This window comes from Colius striatus, chromosome 25, assembly GCF_028858725.1.
Source record: "Colius striatus isolate bColStr4 chromosome 25, bColStr4.1.hap1, whole genome shotgun sequence".
Taxonomy (NCBI): Eukaryota; Metazoa; Chordata; class Aves; order Coliiformes; family Coliidae; genus Colius; species Colius striatus.
Genome location: NC_084783.1, coordinates 2,863,371 through 2,879,545, shown reverse-complemented (window position 1 = coordinate 2,879,545; position 16,175 = coordinate 2,863,371). Strand labels below are relative to the sequence as shown.

Genomic DNA, 16,175 nt, shown 5'->3' with positions numbered 1-16,175 from the left:
AGCAGCACTTGCTTTCTCCAGTGTGAGACCCTGCCATGTGCCCACATCCCTGTTGAAGGTGTGATATTAGTTTTAAGGACAAAAAAAAGTGCATTTATGGTCAAGATCTATTTTTCCAATGAAAAAACCCCCCATTTCTTGAACATCCAACCTCTCATCTGCATTCAACTTTATGAGCACCCCAAACATAAACGAGCTGCATATGGCATGGATCAGCCCTTACACACTGTCTCTATGGTTTCTACTTGTATATAAATATGAAAGTTGTTGTGTTCCATTTGCCTTCCTGCTGCTCTGATCCCAGCTCTGCTGAGCCATGTGTCTCTGATGGCTGCTTCTCACTTGAGGAGGATTGCACATTGCAGTTCTCTCTTGCCTCCCTTCCTTTATCAACTACTCAGTTCTGTATCCTCATCCTGGGGGAAATAATAAAGGAACCTCCTGTCCAGATTTCATCTTCTCTAGTTGAGATTACTTTTTTTTTCTGCCTGAACACAGATGTTTTTGGCCCAAACTGTGAGGAGTGTGGGTTGTGCCCAGCTGGGAGCAGCTTTCTGTAATCCCCCACGTGAAATATGGCTTTTGCTGTCTGGTTACTTGTTCTGTATTCAAATCTGCAAATGCTTAATCCTGTGGCTTGGCAAATAACTGCCTATAAAAAAAGAATAACATCTATTTTTCATGAGGTTTGTCAACTGATTTCATTTAAGGGGAAAAATAACCCCCTCATTGTATAAACTCATTGTGCTCACTCAGGAAACAGAAGCACAGGCAGATGTTAGGAGGTCTCACCATGCACTGTAGAAAGAGTTCCATTGTTCTTGGTTAAAACCCCTGGTGTAAATCATCACCTGGAGTGCCACCACAGTGGCTTGTGACCATCCTACTGCCATCATGTAGCCACAGGGTGACTGAGCAGTGGGATTGAATGAAACTGGAGAGGAACCAAAGCACAGATCAGAGGTCATCTCCTGGCTGGAGATAATAAAGGAACCACTGACAAACATTTGTCCTCCAGACAGGATCAGATAGTTGAATTCAAAAGCTCCTACCAACCTAACACAGCAGTTACCTCCCAGCTGGGTTGGTAACAGCAATGGGGGCTGTGATGGTGATGGTCAGCAATAATCCAGATGCAGCCTCTCCCCTGAGCAGATGAAACCTTCAGGACTATTTACAAGAGCTCAGAAAACTTACTGCCTTTGTAGGGAAGGTGAAAGAAATCCTTCTCTGCTGTTTGCTCCTCGTTTTCAAGCCACTTGGGATCTATCCAAGTCAATTTGTTGGAAGACTGAGTCACCAGCCTTGTTTCCTCAGCCAGGTCCTTACAGACACACACTGACAGCGACTGGGTACGACTCCACTGGCAACAGGACACTAAATAAGGATGCTCCATGTGACAGACCACAGGCTCCCAATGCACACCTACACCCAGGGTGCTCCTGTCCCCCCACCCACCCCAGCTTCCCCCACCTCTCCCCGTGCCAGCATCCAAGGGTTGGTGGGCTATTGCTCATCAAGGCTGTGATGAGCTCCTTAGCTCTTGCAGCCAGCGCCGGTCACAGGAACCTTGGACATGGTGGGGCAGTTGCTCTGGAAAGCATCGAGGTCCTCAGTGGTGGTGGCTTCAGGGCTGGTGGTCCCAGTGTCCTGAGGCAGGCAGGTGGCCTGGGGACCCCTCTGGCTGTGCCCACTGCGGGAGCAGTCGTGGTGCCCGTGGTTGCCCAGGCGGCTGGAAGCCACCACGGCTTTCATGGCAGCCTGTGTCAAAGGCACAGTGGTGTGAGTGGTTATCAACCTGTGTTTGGCAGGTTTCTCCCCTTCAGTGCCATTCCCAAGGCACCCACAGCATGGAGAGAGGAGATGGCACCCGCTCCTTCAGCCCCACTGAGCTGGGAAGTGCAGCCCTTCACCTGGGCAAGGCTATTCCTGCAGCAGCTTCCTCCTCAGGGATGCAGCTGCACATTGTCCCTCACCCACCTCCTCAAGCTAGCCAGCCCCCCACAAGCTGCCACATGCCACCAAACATTTCTCTGCTCAGGGCAGGGGATCCTGAAAACCCAACAACAGCAGCTCTCAGTGGCCCCAGCCATTTGCATGAACAGGAGCCACCCCCATGGCTTTTTCACCTTACCTTCAGTTTCCTCCTGGCATTGAATTCCTGCAGCTTCTTCTGTGTGCTGTCCATGTGAGCAAACTTGGCGGCTTTCCCAGTGACCCAGGGATGCTCCAGAGCCTGGTAGACAGTCAGTCTCTTCTGGGGATCCAGGACAATCAGTTTTCTGACCTGTGACCAATGTCAGGCATGAGAAAAGGTTTCACAGAGTCACAGAGTCTCAAGGGCTGGAAGGGACCTGGAAAGCTCATCCAGTGCAACCCCCTGCCAAAGCAGCAGCACCTAGAGCAGGGCACACTCCAGAGAAGGAGACTCCACAGCCCACCTGGGCAGCCCCTGCCAGGGCTCCCTCACCTCAACAGGGAACAAGTTCTTTCTTGTGTCTCTTTGGAACCTCTTCTGTCCCAGCTTGTGCCCGTTGCCCCTTGTCCTATCACCGACCATCACTGGGCACAGCCTGGCTCCAGCCTCCTCACACCCACCCTTGATGCATTTGTAACCATGAATGAGGTCACCCCTCAGTCTCTTCTCCAAGCTGCAGAGCCCCAGCTCCCTCAGCCTTTCATCACAAGGCAGATGCTCCACTCCAGCATCTCTATATCCCTGCAGTGAACTCTCTCCAGCAGCTCCCTGTCCTTCTGCAACTGGGGGGCCCAGAACTGGACACAATATCCCAGATGTGGTCTCACAAGGACAGAGCAGAGGGAGCAGAACCTCTCTGACCTCCTGCCCACAGCCCTTCTAACCCAGCCCAGGCTGCCATTGTCCATCTTGCCCACGAGGGCCCGTTGCTGGCTCCTGCTCATCCTGCTGCCCACCAGCACCCCCAGCTCCCTTTCCCCTCCACTCCTCTCTCACAGTTCATTCCCCAGCCTGTGCTGCTCCATGGGGTGATTCCTTCCCAGATGCAACACTCTCCACTGGCCCTTGTTGAACTTCATTTCTTAAATACCCCTGGGTTTTGATATCTTTCCAAGCATTGATCTGAAAGCTTCACACACCCAGCAGCCCTGAGCTTCAGTGCTGGCTGCACTCACCAAGTCCTTGGCATTGAGGGAAACCTCATCCCACCACGGGGACACGAACTCGTAGTCGCAGGTGAGGATGCGGCTGTACATGTACTGATCCCCTCGTGGGTCAAAGAAGGGCTCGAAGCCACAGAGCCTGGGAGGCAGGGACAGAGGAGCTCCATGTCACAGCCCAGGACCTGCACCACAGCAGCTGCCCAGGGTAGAACAAACCACCTCCCTGCCATGGTTCACCAGCCCCAGGGCCCTGGTGATGTTACTCACAGGATGTAGGTGATGACACCCACAGACCACATATCCACTTCAGGGCCATATGGGCACCCATGGAGGATTTCAGGAGCTGGAAGCAGAGTTTGAGGTTTAAATACATTAATGAGGGGAGCTCCCAGCAGTGTGGCCATGGTGGGAATGCCACAGCAGAGGAAACAGCTCCCTGAGCACTGGCAGCATCTCCTGAGCACGGTGCAGCCATCAGCCATCCCTGCACTGAGCTGTGCATGGCCTCAGGTAGGGAGCAGCCTCCCCAGGTCTCCCTCCCACCTCTCCCTTCCTCCCCAGCTCTTCCCTCCTGCTCACCACAGTACCCTGGTGTCCCACAGACCGTTTTCATCGTGTCCTGTTCATCCACAATCTTGGAGAGCCCAAAGTCACCTTGGAGGGACACAAAAGGGAGTGGCACTGCCGTCAGGGATGGGCACCATTAACCCCCTTCCTCTTACCAGCCTCCCCTCTCTGGGACCCCCAGCAAACCCACCGATTTTAAGGGGAGCATTGGGGGACAGGTCTGCATAGAGCAGGTTCTCTGGCTTCAGGTCACGGTGGACAACTCCATTTTCATGCAAATACTGCAGAGAGAGAGAGAAAGCAAACAGGAATGGGGAGGGGTGCAGGGGAAACCCCATCTGTCTGGGCCAGAAGTCAGGAGAAAGCAGCAGCAGTCAGGGCTGTAGCACAGACACTGGACCAGCTCATCCCACTATTGCTTTGGAAACACCCACCACTGCAGCTGGGAGGGACATTTCCCATGAGGAGTTTCCATTTTTAAACCTGTTCTTGTTGCCATAGAAACCTGATGCAGAGCAGCACTGACCTTCCTCCCTCCTCTCCTTCATCCCCCCAAATGCAGATCAGAAGAGGCTCCTCCATCAGTGACACCTTCAGAGGGCCAAGGGCAAGCAGGCAGATGCCTCTCCCAGGGGTATTTGGGATGAGTGGAGCTCTGGGTGCCTCTCCCCAGGGGTATTTGGGATGGATGCAGCTCTGGGTGTCTCTCCCCAGGGGTATTTGGGATGGGTACAGCTCTGGGTGCCTCTCCCCAGGGGTATTTGGGATGGGTGCAGCTCTAGGTGCCTCTCCCCAGGGGTATTTGGGATGGGTGCAGCTCTGAGTGCCTCTCCCCAGGGGTATTTGGGATGGGTACAGCTCTGGGTGCCTCTCCCCAGGGGTATTTGGGATGGGTACAGCTCTGGATGCCTCTCCCCAGGGGTATTTGGGATGGGTACAGCTCTGAGTGCCTCTCCCCAGGGGTATTTGGGATGGGTGCAGCTCTGGGTGCCTCTCCCCAGGGGTATTTGGGATGGATGCAGCTCTGGGTGCCTCTCCCCAGGGGTATTTGGGATGGGTGCAGCTCTGGGTGCCTCTCCCCAGGGATATTTGGGATGGATGCAGCTCTGAGTGCCTCTCCCCAGGTGTATTTGGGATGGATGCAGCTCTGGGTGCCTCTCCCCAGGGATATTTGGGATGGGTACAGCTCTGGGTGCCTCTCCCCAGGTGTATTTGGGATGGGTACAGCTCTGGATGCCTCTCCCCAGGGGTATTTGGGTTGGAGACCTCCTCACCAGACTGTCCCCAGGGGAAATGTTACCGAGACAGCTTCCAGGATCTGCTTGACGACATGTGCCGCATCTCGCTCGCTGTAGAAGCCTCTCTCCACGATCCTGCAGGCACAGAGGGTCAGTGCCCCACACAGACTCCCTCCCCTTCACCCTCCATCCCCCAACCATGTGCATCAGCCCCTTCTATCCTCATCCTCCTCCTGCCATCAGGGTGGGCTTTGTCCCCCCTCATTAGGAGCTGGATGGAGATCACAGGTACCTGTCGAAGAGCTCTCCTCCCGTCACCAGCTCCAGGATGAGCGTGATCTCAGAGGCTGTCTCAAAAATCTCCTTCAGCTTGATCTGAAAGGGAGGGAGAGGAGGGACATGGATGCAGAGGCTGTGCCAGGAGGAGCACACAACTGCCATGCTGTGAGGGGTTTGCTGGGGCAACCAGGGCATCCTCCTCCTCTTCATCCTCTTCCTCCTCCTCTTTTGGCTTGTTTGAAGGTGGTTTAATGTTTCTGGACTGTTTGCAACAGCCTTGCTCACTTCCTCCTGCATAAAGGCAATTCTGGGAATGGGAAAAGCACAAGCACAAGGTGCCTTTATCCTTTGTGTGTCTCCAAGGAGGAGCTCACCAAAAGCTTTTGAATGTCACAGCTTCATCTGTCACATCAGCACCTCAGAGTCCTCCATCCAGCCCCGTGGTGTGGTAACAACCCCCTGCCCCCATCCCTCCTGGGGGATGGATCTTCCACATCTTCACTTGCAGGGATTCAGGAGAGATTCACTGTGCCCTAAGAGGCCAAAACCACTTCTGGGCTTTTGCTGATGTCCTTTGGGGCATTTTGCAGCAGAAGCAGCACTAAAAGAACCCGTTTTCCCCCCTGATTTGTGGTTTTCAGCTCCCACACAAGGTGAGCTCTTCTCCACAAGACCTTTGTGCCACTGCAGCAAATCTGGCTTGAACAGGTCTCTCTTCAAACTCCCCAAAAAAAGCATTTTCAAATTATTTTAATGGAAAACAGAGACTTTCCTGCTTCTTAAAGACTTTTGTGACACTGTGAATTTCATGGGGCTTTAATCATTACCTTCCCAGGCTGGGTGACAAGCCGTGATACCCCGCAGGCTGAGAGACACTATGTGGCAGCTTATTGCATTATAATAATACACAGAAGCACTATAATTTTCCTATTAACTTCAAAAGTTTGACAATCCTATTATCATCTGCTGCTGAGGTCGGTGCTGAACGATACAGTGAGCCAGGAGACGGAGCCTGGTGTTAAGAATGAAACGCAGCGGCTCTCCTTCAGAAACCACTTGAACTTGGGAGTGAAGAGAACCCTCCAGAAACAAAACCCCTCAGTGATTTCAATATTGAAAGGAGGTTGGTTCCTCCTTCATGTCTCTGTGGTGCTGCTGCTGGGAGAGTTAGAGGAGGAGGGAGGGAAGGGATTGAAGTCTCTGCTGAGCTTTTGCTAACGTGGCAGAGGAGCCTCTTTCCACCTGTGGTCAGGAGGATCAGAGAATCCCTGAATGATGGGGGTTGGAGGGAACCTCCAGAGCTCATCCAGCTCAACCCCCTGCTAAAGCAGGTTCCCCTCGCTCAGGGGGCACAGGAATATGTCCAGATGGGTTTGGAAACCTGCCAAGAAGGAGCTTCCACACCCTCCCCAGGCACCCGAGCATCCTCCTGGGCTGCTCCAAGCAGGTGATCCCTGTCCCAGCTGCTGTCCCTGTGTCTACCCAGATGTCCTGGGGCAGGGAATGATAGAATCATAGAATCACAGAATGGTAGGGGTTGGAAAGGACCTTTAGAGATCATCTAATCCAACCTCCCTGCAGAAGCAGGTCCCACTTAGATCAGGCTGAAGTGTCTGATTGCCCCAAAACACTTAACAACCCAACACCCAAGGCAGTCCCACATCAAGCTGGCTGAGGGATGCTCTGACTCCACCATGTTTGCCTCCACCATCCCTATTTTTAGGATACTTTGGGTTTTTCTCAGCTTCATCTCTTCACATCGAGGTTTTGGATGGTGGTGGGAGGGCAGAACATCCCTGCTGAGGCTCCTCCAGCAACCAAAGCCTTTCTGCTCTACAGACACTTGGTGTGGGCTGGGCTGGAAGCAGCTGTGCACAGGTTTTTAAGCCACATTGCCAAAAATTGGCAGCTTGGGCAGCAGCAGCCAGTGCTGAGGAGATGTCCTGGGGATGTCCTGGCTACAGCATCGACATGAGCAGGGTCTGTCACAGCTCTGCAGAGCCAGTCCCCAGCACCACAGCCACAGCAGCTCTTTATCTCTTTAACTCAGGTTGTCTCTGAGATGCTTTTGCCGTTTGCCAGTGAAGTCAGCAGCCAGGAATAAGCCTTTTTTGGCAGTTGGGGGGGGTGGGGAAGGGGGGCTGTGCACAGCCCTCGATGCTCCCCCTTGCCATTGCAGAAGAGCCGACGCGGTGGCCCCGGCTCTGCTGACGCCGGCGGCGATTCGATCCGCTCCGGGGCTTTGCAAATGCTTGTGGTTGAGCTGCCGTGATTCCCCCAGCGCTGAGCATGAGAAACGGCAGCTTCCCACACCCAGGACACTGCAACCCCCTCCCCTCCCCGGCCCCAGCCTCCCCTTTTATCTCCCCTTGCAGGATTCATTACACACGGGCAATTTTGTGTGGGATTCATTTGATCTCCTCGATGGAAATTGCTTACCAAATGGAAACCTCAGGCCAGGGGATGAAGGGGAAGGATGGATGAGGAGAGAAGGGGAGGGCAAGCCCTTGAGATTGGAGCTGGAAGACTCAAAGACACTGCAAGGCTCAGGGTGGTTGATGTGGCAGTGAGCAGGGAGTCACTGTGCCGCTGTGCACAGGGCACCTGGAGCCTGTCTGAGGCAGGGAGGGGACAAGGGGATGCAGATGAGGTGTCCCAAGGGGTGATACTCACGATATTGGGGTGTGAGAGACGCAGCAGGACCCCAATCTCTGTCCTCACGATCTTTTTGTCAATCTGGAAAGCAGAGCCCACGTGGAAGTGGGGTTACCTGTGCTGCTACCTCTGAGCCCAGCCCTCCTTGCCATGCACAGACCTCTCTCATGCATCCTGTACCCAGCTTGGGGCATCAAAGGGACAGTTCTCTTAGGACAAATCCTAAAGAGTTTACTAGCTTTAATAGCTTGCTAATTAGAAGACACAGTAGCTCAGGAAAGCAGGAATAAGGTGCCCACAACCATGTAAACCTTGACTGTCCATCCCCACTCCAGCCCTGGCATGTTGAACCATGAGTTGCCAACCAAAGTAGTTACTTTTTGTTTGCTGTTGCTAGATCTGTCAGTGTGTTTAATCCAGCCAGGAACAGCTTAGAAGGCTCTGGATGCACACTGCAAGTGCAATACAAGTGTCTGTGTATCCTGGGGTCATCCCAGCTTTTATTTGAGGTGGGGAGTATTTTTCACTGTTACTAAGGAAGAAAGAATTGAAAGAAACCACAGGAGAAAAAGCTGGTTTCAGCCTCAAAGAGGATTGATGGTTAGGAATGCATCAGTCCCCACCTGCTGCACCCCCAGCCCCAACCCCAGTGCATTTGCCCATCCAGGACTGCAGGGGTGGTGCTCCTCTAACAGCCTTGTGCCCATCCCAGTGCCAGGGTAGCAGAGGAGAGACACTCCCCCACCCCACAGCCCCCCAACCACCCCACAGCCCCCCAACCACCCCCACTCACCGTCTTCTTCAGTATCTTGGCAGCATAGGGGGCGCCTGTGCCCCTCTCCTTGCAGCTGTACACCACGGAGGTGGCTCCCCTGAGGAGGACAGAGGGTGTGTGAGGAGGCCTGGATGCATCTGGGATGGAGCAGAAGGTCTCCATGCCCCCTCTTCCCCATCCCCATGACCTTTGTCTGGGAGCTCAGCATGCATCCCTTTGCTCATGCAGCCCCCTTCCCTAGGTAAGGCAGTTTGAATTAAAACCAAGCCCTGGAGGGGTTTAAACCCTTAAGCAGCTTTCATGACAGGATGGAGCCATCCTCTCTGCCCTCACAGCCATGAGGAAAACCTCAGTGGGGACCACCTGAGTGCTGCCAGGGTCCCCCTCCCAACCATGGCCCTGGCACCCAGGGGGATCCCAAACCTTCCCCACCAGCTTCAGCCACAAGTAACAAGAGGGATGGTTCCCATTAACCCCCAGCAGTTCCCCCCAGATACCAGGGATTTTTAGATCTACTTAATAACATTTTCTAACCACTGGACAGTGAAATCAACCCATAGCTTCAGGCCATTTAAGGGGCTCAGTTGCAACTTCATCTCTGCTGCCTGGCTCCTCAGAGCAGATTCATTCTCACTCCCAAGTCATCCAACACCTTTTATTGCTCTTTGGCTTCGCTGCCTTCTGGGAGCCAGTTCAAGCTCTGCCTCGAGGCATATGGCATCTCCACCTGCCCATGCCCTCAGTCAGGGGAACAGCAACACAGAAAGGCTGTTCTTCTGCACACAGACAGTGTGTTTTACCCCAGATCTCCCCTGAGAGCCAGGCTAGCCCATGGCATGGCTGGCAGTGACCTTTAGCTGCAGCCCCACGCTGCTGGTGCTCCCTGGGGAGCTCTCCAGAGAGAGAGAGATTTGCTTGAAAAACAAGAGAGGATTTTGCAACTTATCCTCCTGAACTTGGGAATCATGTTCCCATGGCAACAGCAGAGCTGGGTACCAGGTACCCCAGGGATGCCAGGGGGTGAGTAAAGCTCGCCCATTCCACACCCACCCTGGCTGTTTTCACTGCAGTTGCTTCATTCCCCTCAGTGTTTCCCTGTCAAATTTCATGTTGCACATAGAAAGCAGTTTGGAAACAAACAGCTTAGGCTTGGAGGGGAGAAGTGGCCAAAACCTTCTTCTTCACCTTAGGAAAATGTGTAGAAGGCTTCTACTTAGAATCACAGAATTGTTTTGGATGGAGTCCCCCCTCCCCTCACCCTGCCCAGCCCAGCACTGACCCACAGCCTCAGCACCTCAGCTCCAGGGCTTTGGGATCCCTCCAGGGCTGGGCACTCCCCCAGCTCCCTGGGCAGCCTGGCACAGGGGCTGACACCCCTCTCAGGGAAACAGTTCTGCCTCAGCTCCAACCTCAACCTCCCCTGGGGCAGCTTGAGGCTGTTTCCTCTTGTCCTGTCACTTGTTACTTAGAAGAGACTGACCTCCACCTCCTTCCTGTCAGGGAGTGTCAGAGAGTGCTCCTGTCTCCCCTCAGCCTCCTCTTCTCCAGGCTCAACACCCCCATTCCCTCAGCCCCTCCCCAGCACCCCTGTGCTCCAGCCCCTTCCCCAGCTTGAACACCCATCTCTAAACTTGAACCCCAAACAGCAGCACTGTGCCCTGCCACTGCCAGGTTATTCTGCTCATTCCCCAGCCAGCCTGGGCACAGGGGCAGGACCCAGCAGCTTCCACTCCTCATCCCTTCACCCTCACCAAGGCTGAATCTCAGCCCAGACCCAACAATTCTCACCCTCCCACGAGATCTTTTCCTCACAGACAACTCACAGCCTGACTCCTGCTGTTAACAGGGTCATTTAAAAACCCTCAGCTTGGCATTTAGGAGGTGCTGGTGTTGTTCCTCACACTGGGCAGCCTGTTGTGCCCATGGTATGGTGCTGCCTGTCTCTCCCTTTGTCTCCAGATTTGTTCTGGCATTGACTACAGCCCAGCCCCTCACCACTCCAGCCTCTTGCCACACCATGCCAGCCCCTCACCTTGCCACACCAGCCCCTCCCCATGCCATGCCAACCCCTCACCCACCACTTGCCTCAAATAAACATCCCCAAACAACCTTGGCTGTGACAGGAGATAATTGCATTTGCTTTACAGATGAAGTGGAAAACGTCAAACAGTGGGATTTGCTGGGAGAGGCAGCAGTGGGGGCACCTGCAGGGGGCTGAGCACCAGGGATGGGGCAAACCTGGAAGGCTCAGTGGCCCCCAACTGCTTCCAGTCATCCCTGGGGTGCATCAGGATGGGTTCATCCCACTGGCATGGAAGCACAGCTGGTGGAACAGCCACCTCCTGCTTCCTCCATCCCTCCCCTGCTCCCTTCTAAGGCCAGAGCAGGATCTGACTCCACAGTCTGGAGCAGCAGCTCAGGCAGCATTGGCACCACACAAGAGCCACACACCATGAGAGGGTTCCCACTGCCCTGGACTACTCTGTCTGCCCAAACTGCCATGAACTGGCCATGCCAAGACCAAATCAGTTTGATTTAAACCTGGATCAGTTTGATTTCAAAACAAATTGATTAAATCAGTTCTATTTAAACCCAGCTGCTGAAGATGGAGGGATGGAGGCAAGGATGAAGGGAGGGATGGAGGGAGGGAGGGATGGAGGCTCAAAGCCTCTCCCTCTGTCCTGCATCTGTCTGTGCAGGTCTGTGTGCTGCCAAGCCCTGGGCTAACACTGGCCACACCTCAATAAGAGGCCTTAAATACCAAAGCTGCTGGTTTCAGTCTCTAAGGCTCCTCTGCCAATGAAAACCCAGCTGAGGCTGGTCCAGCCTGAACCACCACTGCCAAAAACATCTGCTTCAGAGCCAGAGCTCAGCAGGTGGCTCTGAGCTGCAGGGAACCTGGAGCACCCTTCAAACAGGACTGTCTGGTTTGGAGCACTCCCAGCATGGGAGCTCGATGGTGCCAGCACTGCTGCTCTGCTCCACAGGACAGAGGATGTGGGGCTGGGCATCTCCTGGGGCACTGGCCACCTCCCAGGCCCATGGGCACTTGGCACTGGGCCTGGGCTCCCCCAGATGTTGCATCCTAAGGGGCCCCAAGAGGACTGGGAAAGGGCCAAGGATGGCAACACCAGAGCAGTGTGTGCCAGCAGCGAGGGCAACACCCCCTGGGGCAGCAGAGATGGGCACTGCCTTTGAGCAGGTTTAGAACATGCAGCATCAGGAAAGGGCACATGGCAGCCTCAGGGTCTGGTGTGCCAGCCCCCACCTCCCCTGCCCACGAGGATTTACAGCAGGGCCTCTAATTTGTCACCAGAGGTTGGTGGCTGAGGAGGCAGCTCCCCTCTGAGCCACCACAGAGAAGGACACAGGCAGCACCCTCAGAGGAACATTCTGACAAACCCATAGCTGGAATAAGCCACCCCACCCCTGGGGCCACGTGTCTTTGTGGAGCTCACACTGTCTGTCCTCGACAGGGGGCCAGGCTCATCACCCACCTCCCCAAAGCCTTGGGCTGCTCAGAGGGGAGATGGGTCTCGCCAAAGGAGTGATAAACCTACAGCTCCATCTGCATGAGGAACCTGAGCCTCATCCTTCAAACCCTCACTGAGAGCTCCCAAAGCCACTGCAGCAGCATCACAGCAGATCCCAAGCCCCAGCTTACATGTGAGAGGAGCGTTTGTCTCCATTTCCACCCCCTCATCCATCCCTCCATCCCATCCTCTCCCCACCAAGCCGGTCTCTGCCCCCAGCTGGGACACATGCCCCTGCCAGATGGGCTCCTACCCCCCTCCCCCAGCCCCTGCCTGACCCCCCCTGAGCAGCTGGTACCTTCCCAGCTCAGGGCCCACGACATAGAAATCTTCCAGGGCCACCTCACGGTGGGAGCCATCGATCCAGTACTCGCTGCTGCTGTTGGAGGAGGGCATGGTGGAGGAGGGCATGGTGGGGCAGGGGCAGTGAGCTTCCTCCAGCTGCAGGGAAGAAGAGATCCAGCCATCCCTGTGGCCCTCCCCTCACTGTCCTCCCCCCCATCCCCATGTGGGTGCCCAGATGGCCCCAGTGCAAAGCAGCGCTTGGGATTATCGAGCGTGGGGAAGTGGCAGCCACGAATCTTCCCAGCAGGCACGTAGGCTGCCTTTTGGGAGATAACAACCCCCAAAACACACCCCCTGCTCGTCATACCAGGCCCCCTACCCCCCCCAATCCCCCCCTATCCCAACCCTCTGGGGCTGTTTTGACTTGCCAGAGCCCAGTAGGCAGGAGCCAGAGCCCAGACTGAGGCACTGAGGGATTTGCACCTCGATTCCTGCAGCTACCCCCAAAAACCACCCCAACACCCGGCACCCCCCGACCCGGGGAGCATGCCCCCGCCCCCCCCGTGAGGCCCCGCAGCCCCTTGCTGTTTACAGCCCCCTTAAGAACAGGGTGGGATCTGGGAGCCCGGGCACGTACCGTTAGCTGCGGCGTCGCTGCGTGATGGAGCCGCGTCCTCCGTGCTGCCTCATCCCCGGTGCGGGATGGCGGTGCGGGGGAGAGCGCTGGGTGCGGGGGATGAGCTGTCCCCGCACCCCTCCGTGCTGCTGCTGTGCCCGGCTGCACCTCCCTCGGGCCCGGCGGGAGGGTTAGGGCTCAGCCCCTCGGGGATGGAGGGATGCGGGATGCGGGACCACGGGGATGCCGGCCGGGAGGATGGAAGGTGGGGATGCGGGGCCGGAGCTGCGGCGCACCGGGACCCTCCCAGGCAGCATCACCGCCGCTTTCCCGACTGGCTCGGCCGTGCCCCCCCCCGGCCGCCGCCGCCACTGCACCGGGCTCGTCAGCTCCGGGGCTGCGGGCTCTGCCCGGGGTGCGGGTGGTCCCGGACCGGCCCCGCAACGCTGCAGCCGTTCCCCATCGCTCGCGGCCCGGCGTCAGGATCCAGCCCCGCGGAGAGGCCAGGTCGGAGGGGTAACGCACCCAAGCCGGTCTCGGGGAGCACCCAGCACCCGCCGGGCGCCGAGGGACCGATCCTGCCTCGCATCCTCAGCCCCGCAGCCATCCCGGGGGCTGCGTCCTTCTCCCGGGGCACAGAGCCCGGTGTTCCCCGCCGGGGCCGGATCCTGCCCTGCTCATCACCCAGAGCCCCCATCCCCGGGGGGGGTCCCGAGGGCTCTGGGGAGGACACGGGCGCTGCCGGGAGCGGCCGCACGGTGACGCCGTCGCCCGCCGGATGGGAGCGGGGGGTGCGTGAAACAGGGGCGGGAGGGGAGAGGGAAGGGGTGAGAGTGGGAGGGGGCAGGGCGGGACTGGGATTGGGGCGGGGTTGGGGTGAGGGGTTGGGAATGGGGATGGGAAGGGGGGCACATGGCTGGAGGGAGGCGGGGGATGGGATGGGATGGGATGGGATGGGATGGGATGGGATGGGATGGGATGAGATGGGAATGAGGACAGGGACAGGGATGAGGATGAGGATGAGGATGAGGATGAGGATGAGGATGAGGATGAGGATGGGATGAGGATGGGGTGGGCTGAGGCCAGGACCAGGACCAGGATGGGAATGGAGATGGGATTGGGATGAGATTGGGGATGGGAGGGGAGTGGGGATAGGGATGGGGTTGGGATTGAACAGGAATGAGGGACAGTGGTGTGACTGGGGATGGGATTGGGATGGAGCCAGGGACAGGAACAAGACTCCCCAGGTCAGAGGGGCTCCTTTTCAACCTCACTCCCCAAAGCTGTGAGGCAGGAGCAGAATTCCTATGTTTTCCTCCTAAAAACTAGAACTAGGGAAAGCATCCCATGAGGCAGTGACTCCCTCTGGGGCAGTGACTGCCCCCAGGGGCAACAACACCCCCCTACACTGGACTGACAGGCAGTGGGGCCCCAGGGATGCTGCAACACCCTCCCACTCCCCCTCATCTTGGACAACAGACCCACATGAAAGGCCTCTCCACGAAGGTCTCTCTGGCACAAAACATTCTCCTTGTAATGGGCTTCCCAAGTGTTTATTAGAATATTTTATCATATCTGAGGGAGGCAAACTCAGCCCTGCTTGATCTAGTCTAGTTGCAACTCTCTTTTGAAAGGAATATTCTTAAAGGGAGTGACCTGCTAAGTGAATAAATTGACTCTGCTGCTGTTTCTGCCCATCCTGGTGTGTTGTGGAGATGAGGGTGGGCTGGAGGAGGCTGCTTGGAGTAATTAATATTTATCACTTCATCCAGAACAAGCTCAATCACCCTCTTCATTCCCAGCCCCAAAAGAGTGGGGAGCTGCCTTTGAAGAGCAGAGGCAGCCCTTTCCCTTCAGAAACCCCTTAGCAAGGGGCTGCACACCCACCCACAGTGCCCACAGGCACCCACTCAAGTGGGCACAGGATAGACCGTGGGGCCAGATCCAGCCTGGGCAGTGGGACATGATACTGGACACCCACTCCCCTGCACATCCCAGCACCCCACAAGCACCTCAGCCTCGAGAGGAGGGGGCTGCCCTTTGCAGGACTCCATCCTCAGCCCTGGGACACCTTCCTGGGGTGCACACATAGCTCCATCCTACAGGGCTGGGCTGCTGGGCTGGATCCAGCCCTGGCTGTGGGTGAGCTGCCCCGGGAAGCAGCCTGTCCTCCCCATGGGAAGATGGGGCTGGAGGAAAGCCTGGAGTCTGTGGGAGAGAGATTCATTATTTTGTTCTCTCATTACACTGGAATAAAATCCATTTCAGAGCAGCATCAATTTAGGTGCCTCAAGTCGCTTTTTTCTTAACATCCCAGGAAACAATTTCTCTCCCTTTTCCCAATCCTTTCTGTCTCATTGTGCAGCACAAGATGGAGGGGCATTAACCGAAGTGCAGGGTGTGAATCTTTCCCTGGGTGGAGGATGGGACCAGAAACCCCCGAGGTCCATCCCCCCTAAACCTCCAGCTCTGGGCTGGGGGAGGGTGTGTGGCAAAGCAGAGCCCTGGCAGCGCGGAGCCGGGAGCGGTACCCACGAGAGGGGCCGTTCTGCTCCCACCCTCCCCCCTCCTCCCGCTGCCGAGCGATGCTCAATTGTTTGGAACATAAAATGGAAATTAATACATACGGTTAAAGTCCCCCCGGCATCCCCCCCCCAGCCCCCCGCCCCCTGCCAGCGCCGCTCGCCTTGTTAATTGAATGGCACGAAGCAAATGAGGTCAGAGCTCACTTAAGCCAGACAAGGACACAGAAACACATCGCGCCGCTGACAGCGAGGCAGGTCTGGCTACCTTAGTGATGTTTAGCATTCCTGCCAGGAACCGCTCATTAAAAACCTAAAAGACGGCTTAAGCATCCCATTAGAGCTTCTCGGGGGCTGGAGCTCCTTCCCCGGCAGATCCGTTTGCGGGGAGGGGCCCGGGGTGTGCGGGGGGGTTAAAGCTGGGTGGTGGGAGGGATGGGGTGTGAGCTCGGGCTGAGGGGCCACATCCTTCCCCAGCTCTGGCTGGTGCAGCACAGGGACCTTACAGAGAATCACAGAGTCGTTTTGGTTGGCAAAGCCCCTGAAGCTGCTGCAGTCCCAGCC

The 16,175-nt window shown here is 56.3% G+C and overlaps 1 protein-coding gene across 1 annotated transcript; it reads right to left on the bottom strand.

The window, feature by feature from the left end:
• Window positions 1–1,536: 1,536 nt before the first annotated feature.
• Window positions 1,537–12,599, bottom strand: LOC104563992 (calcium/calmodulin-dependent protein kinase type IV). Its single transcript, XM_062014781.1, has 11 exons — window positions 12,487–12,599; window positions 8,674–8,752; window positions 7,899–7,961; window positions 5,239–5,321; window positions 5,009–5,081; window positions 3,899–3,989; window positions 3,721–3,795; window positions 3,409–3,484; window positions 3,154–3,280; window positions 2,135–2,287; window positions 1,537–1,761 (listed from the first exon to the last, which is right to left on the bottom strand). The coding sequence occupies exons 1-11, from the start codon at window positions 12,597–12,599 to the stop codon at window positions 1,537–1,539; spliced, it is 1,158 nt and encodes a 385-aa protein (XP_061870765.1).
• Between the last annotated feature and the right edge of the window lie 3,576 nt (window positions 12,600–16,175).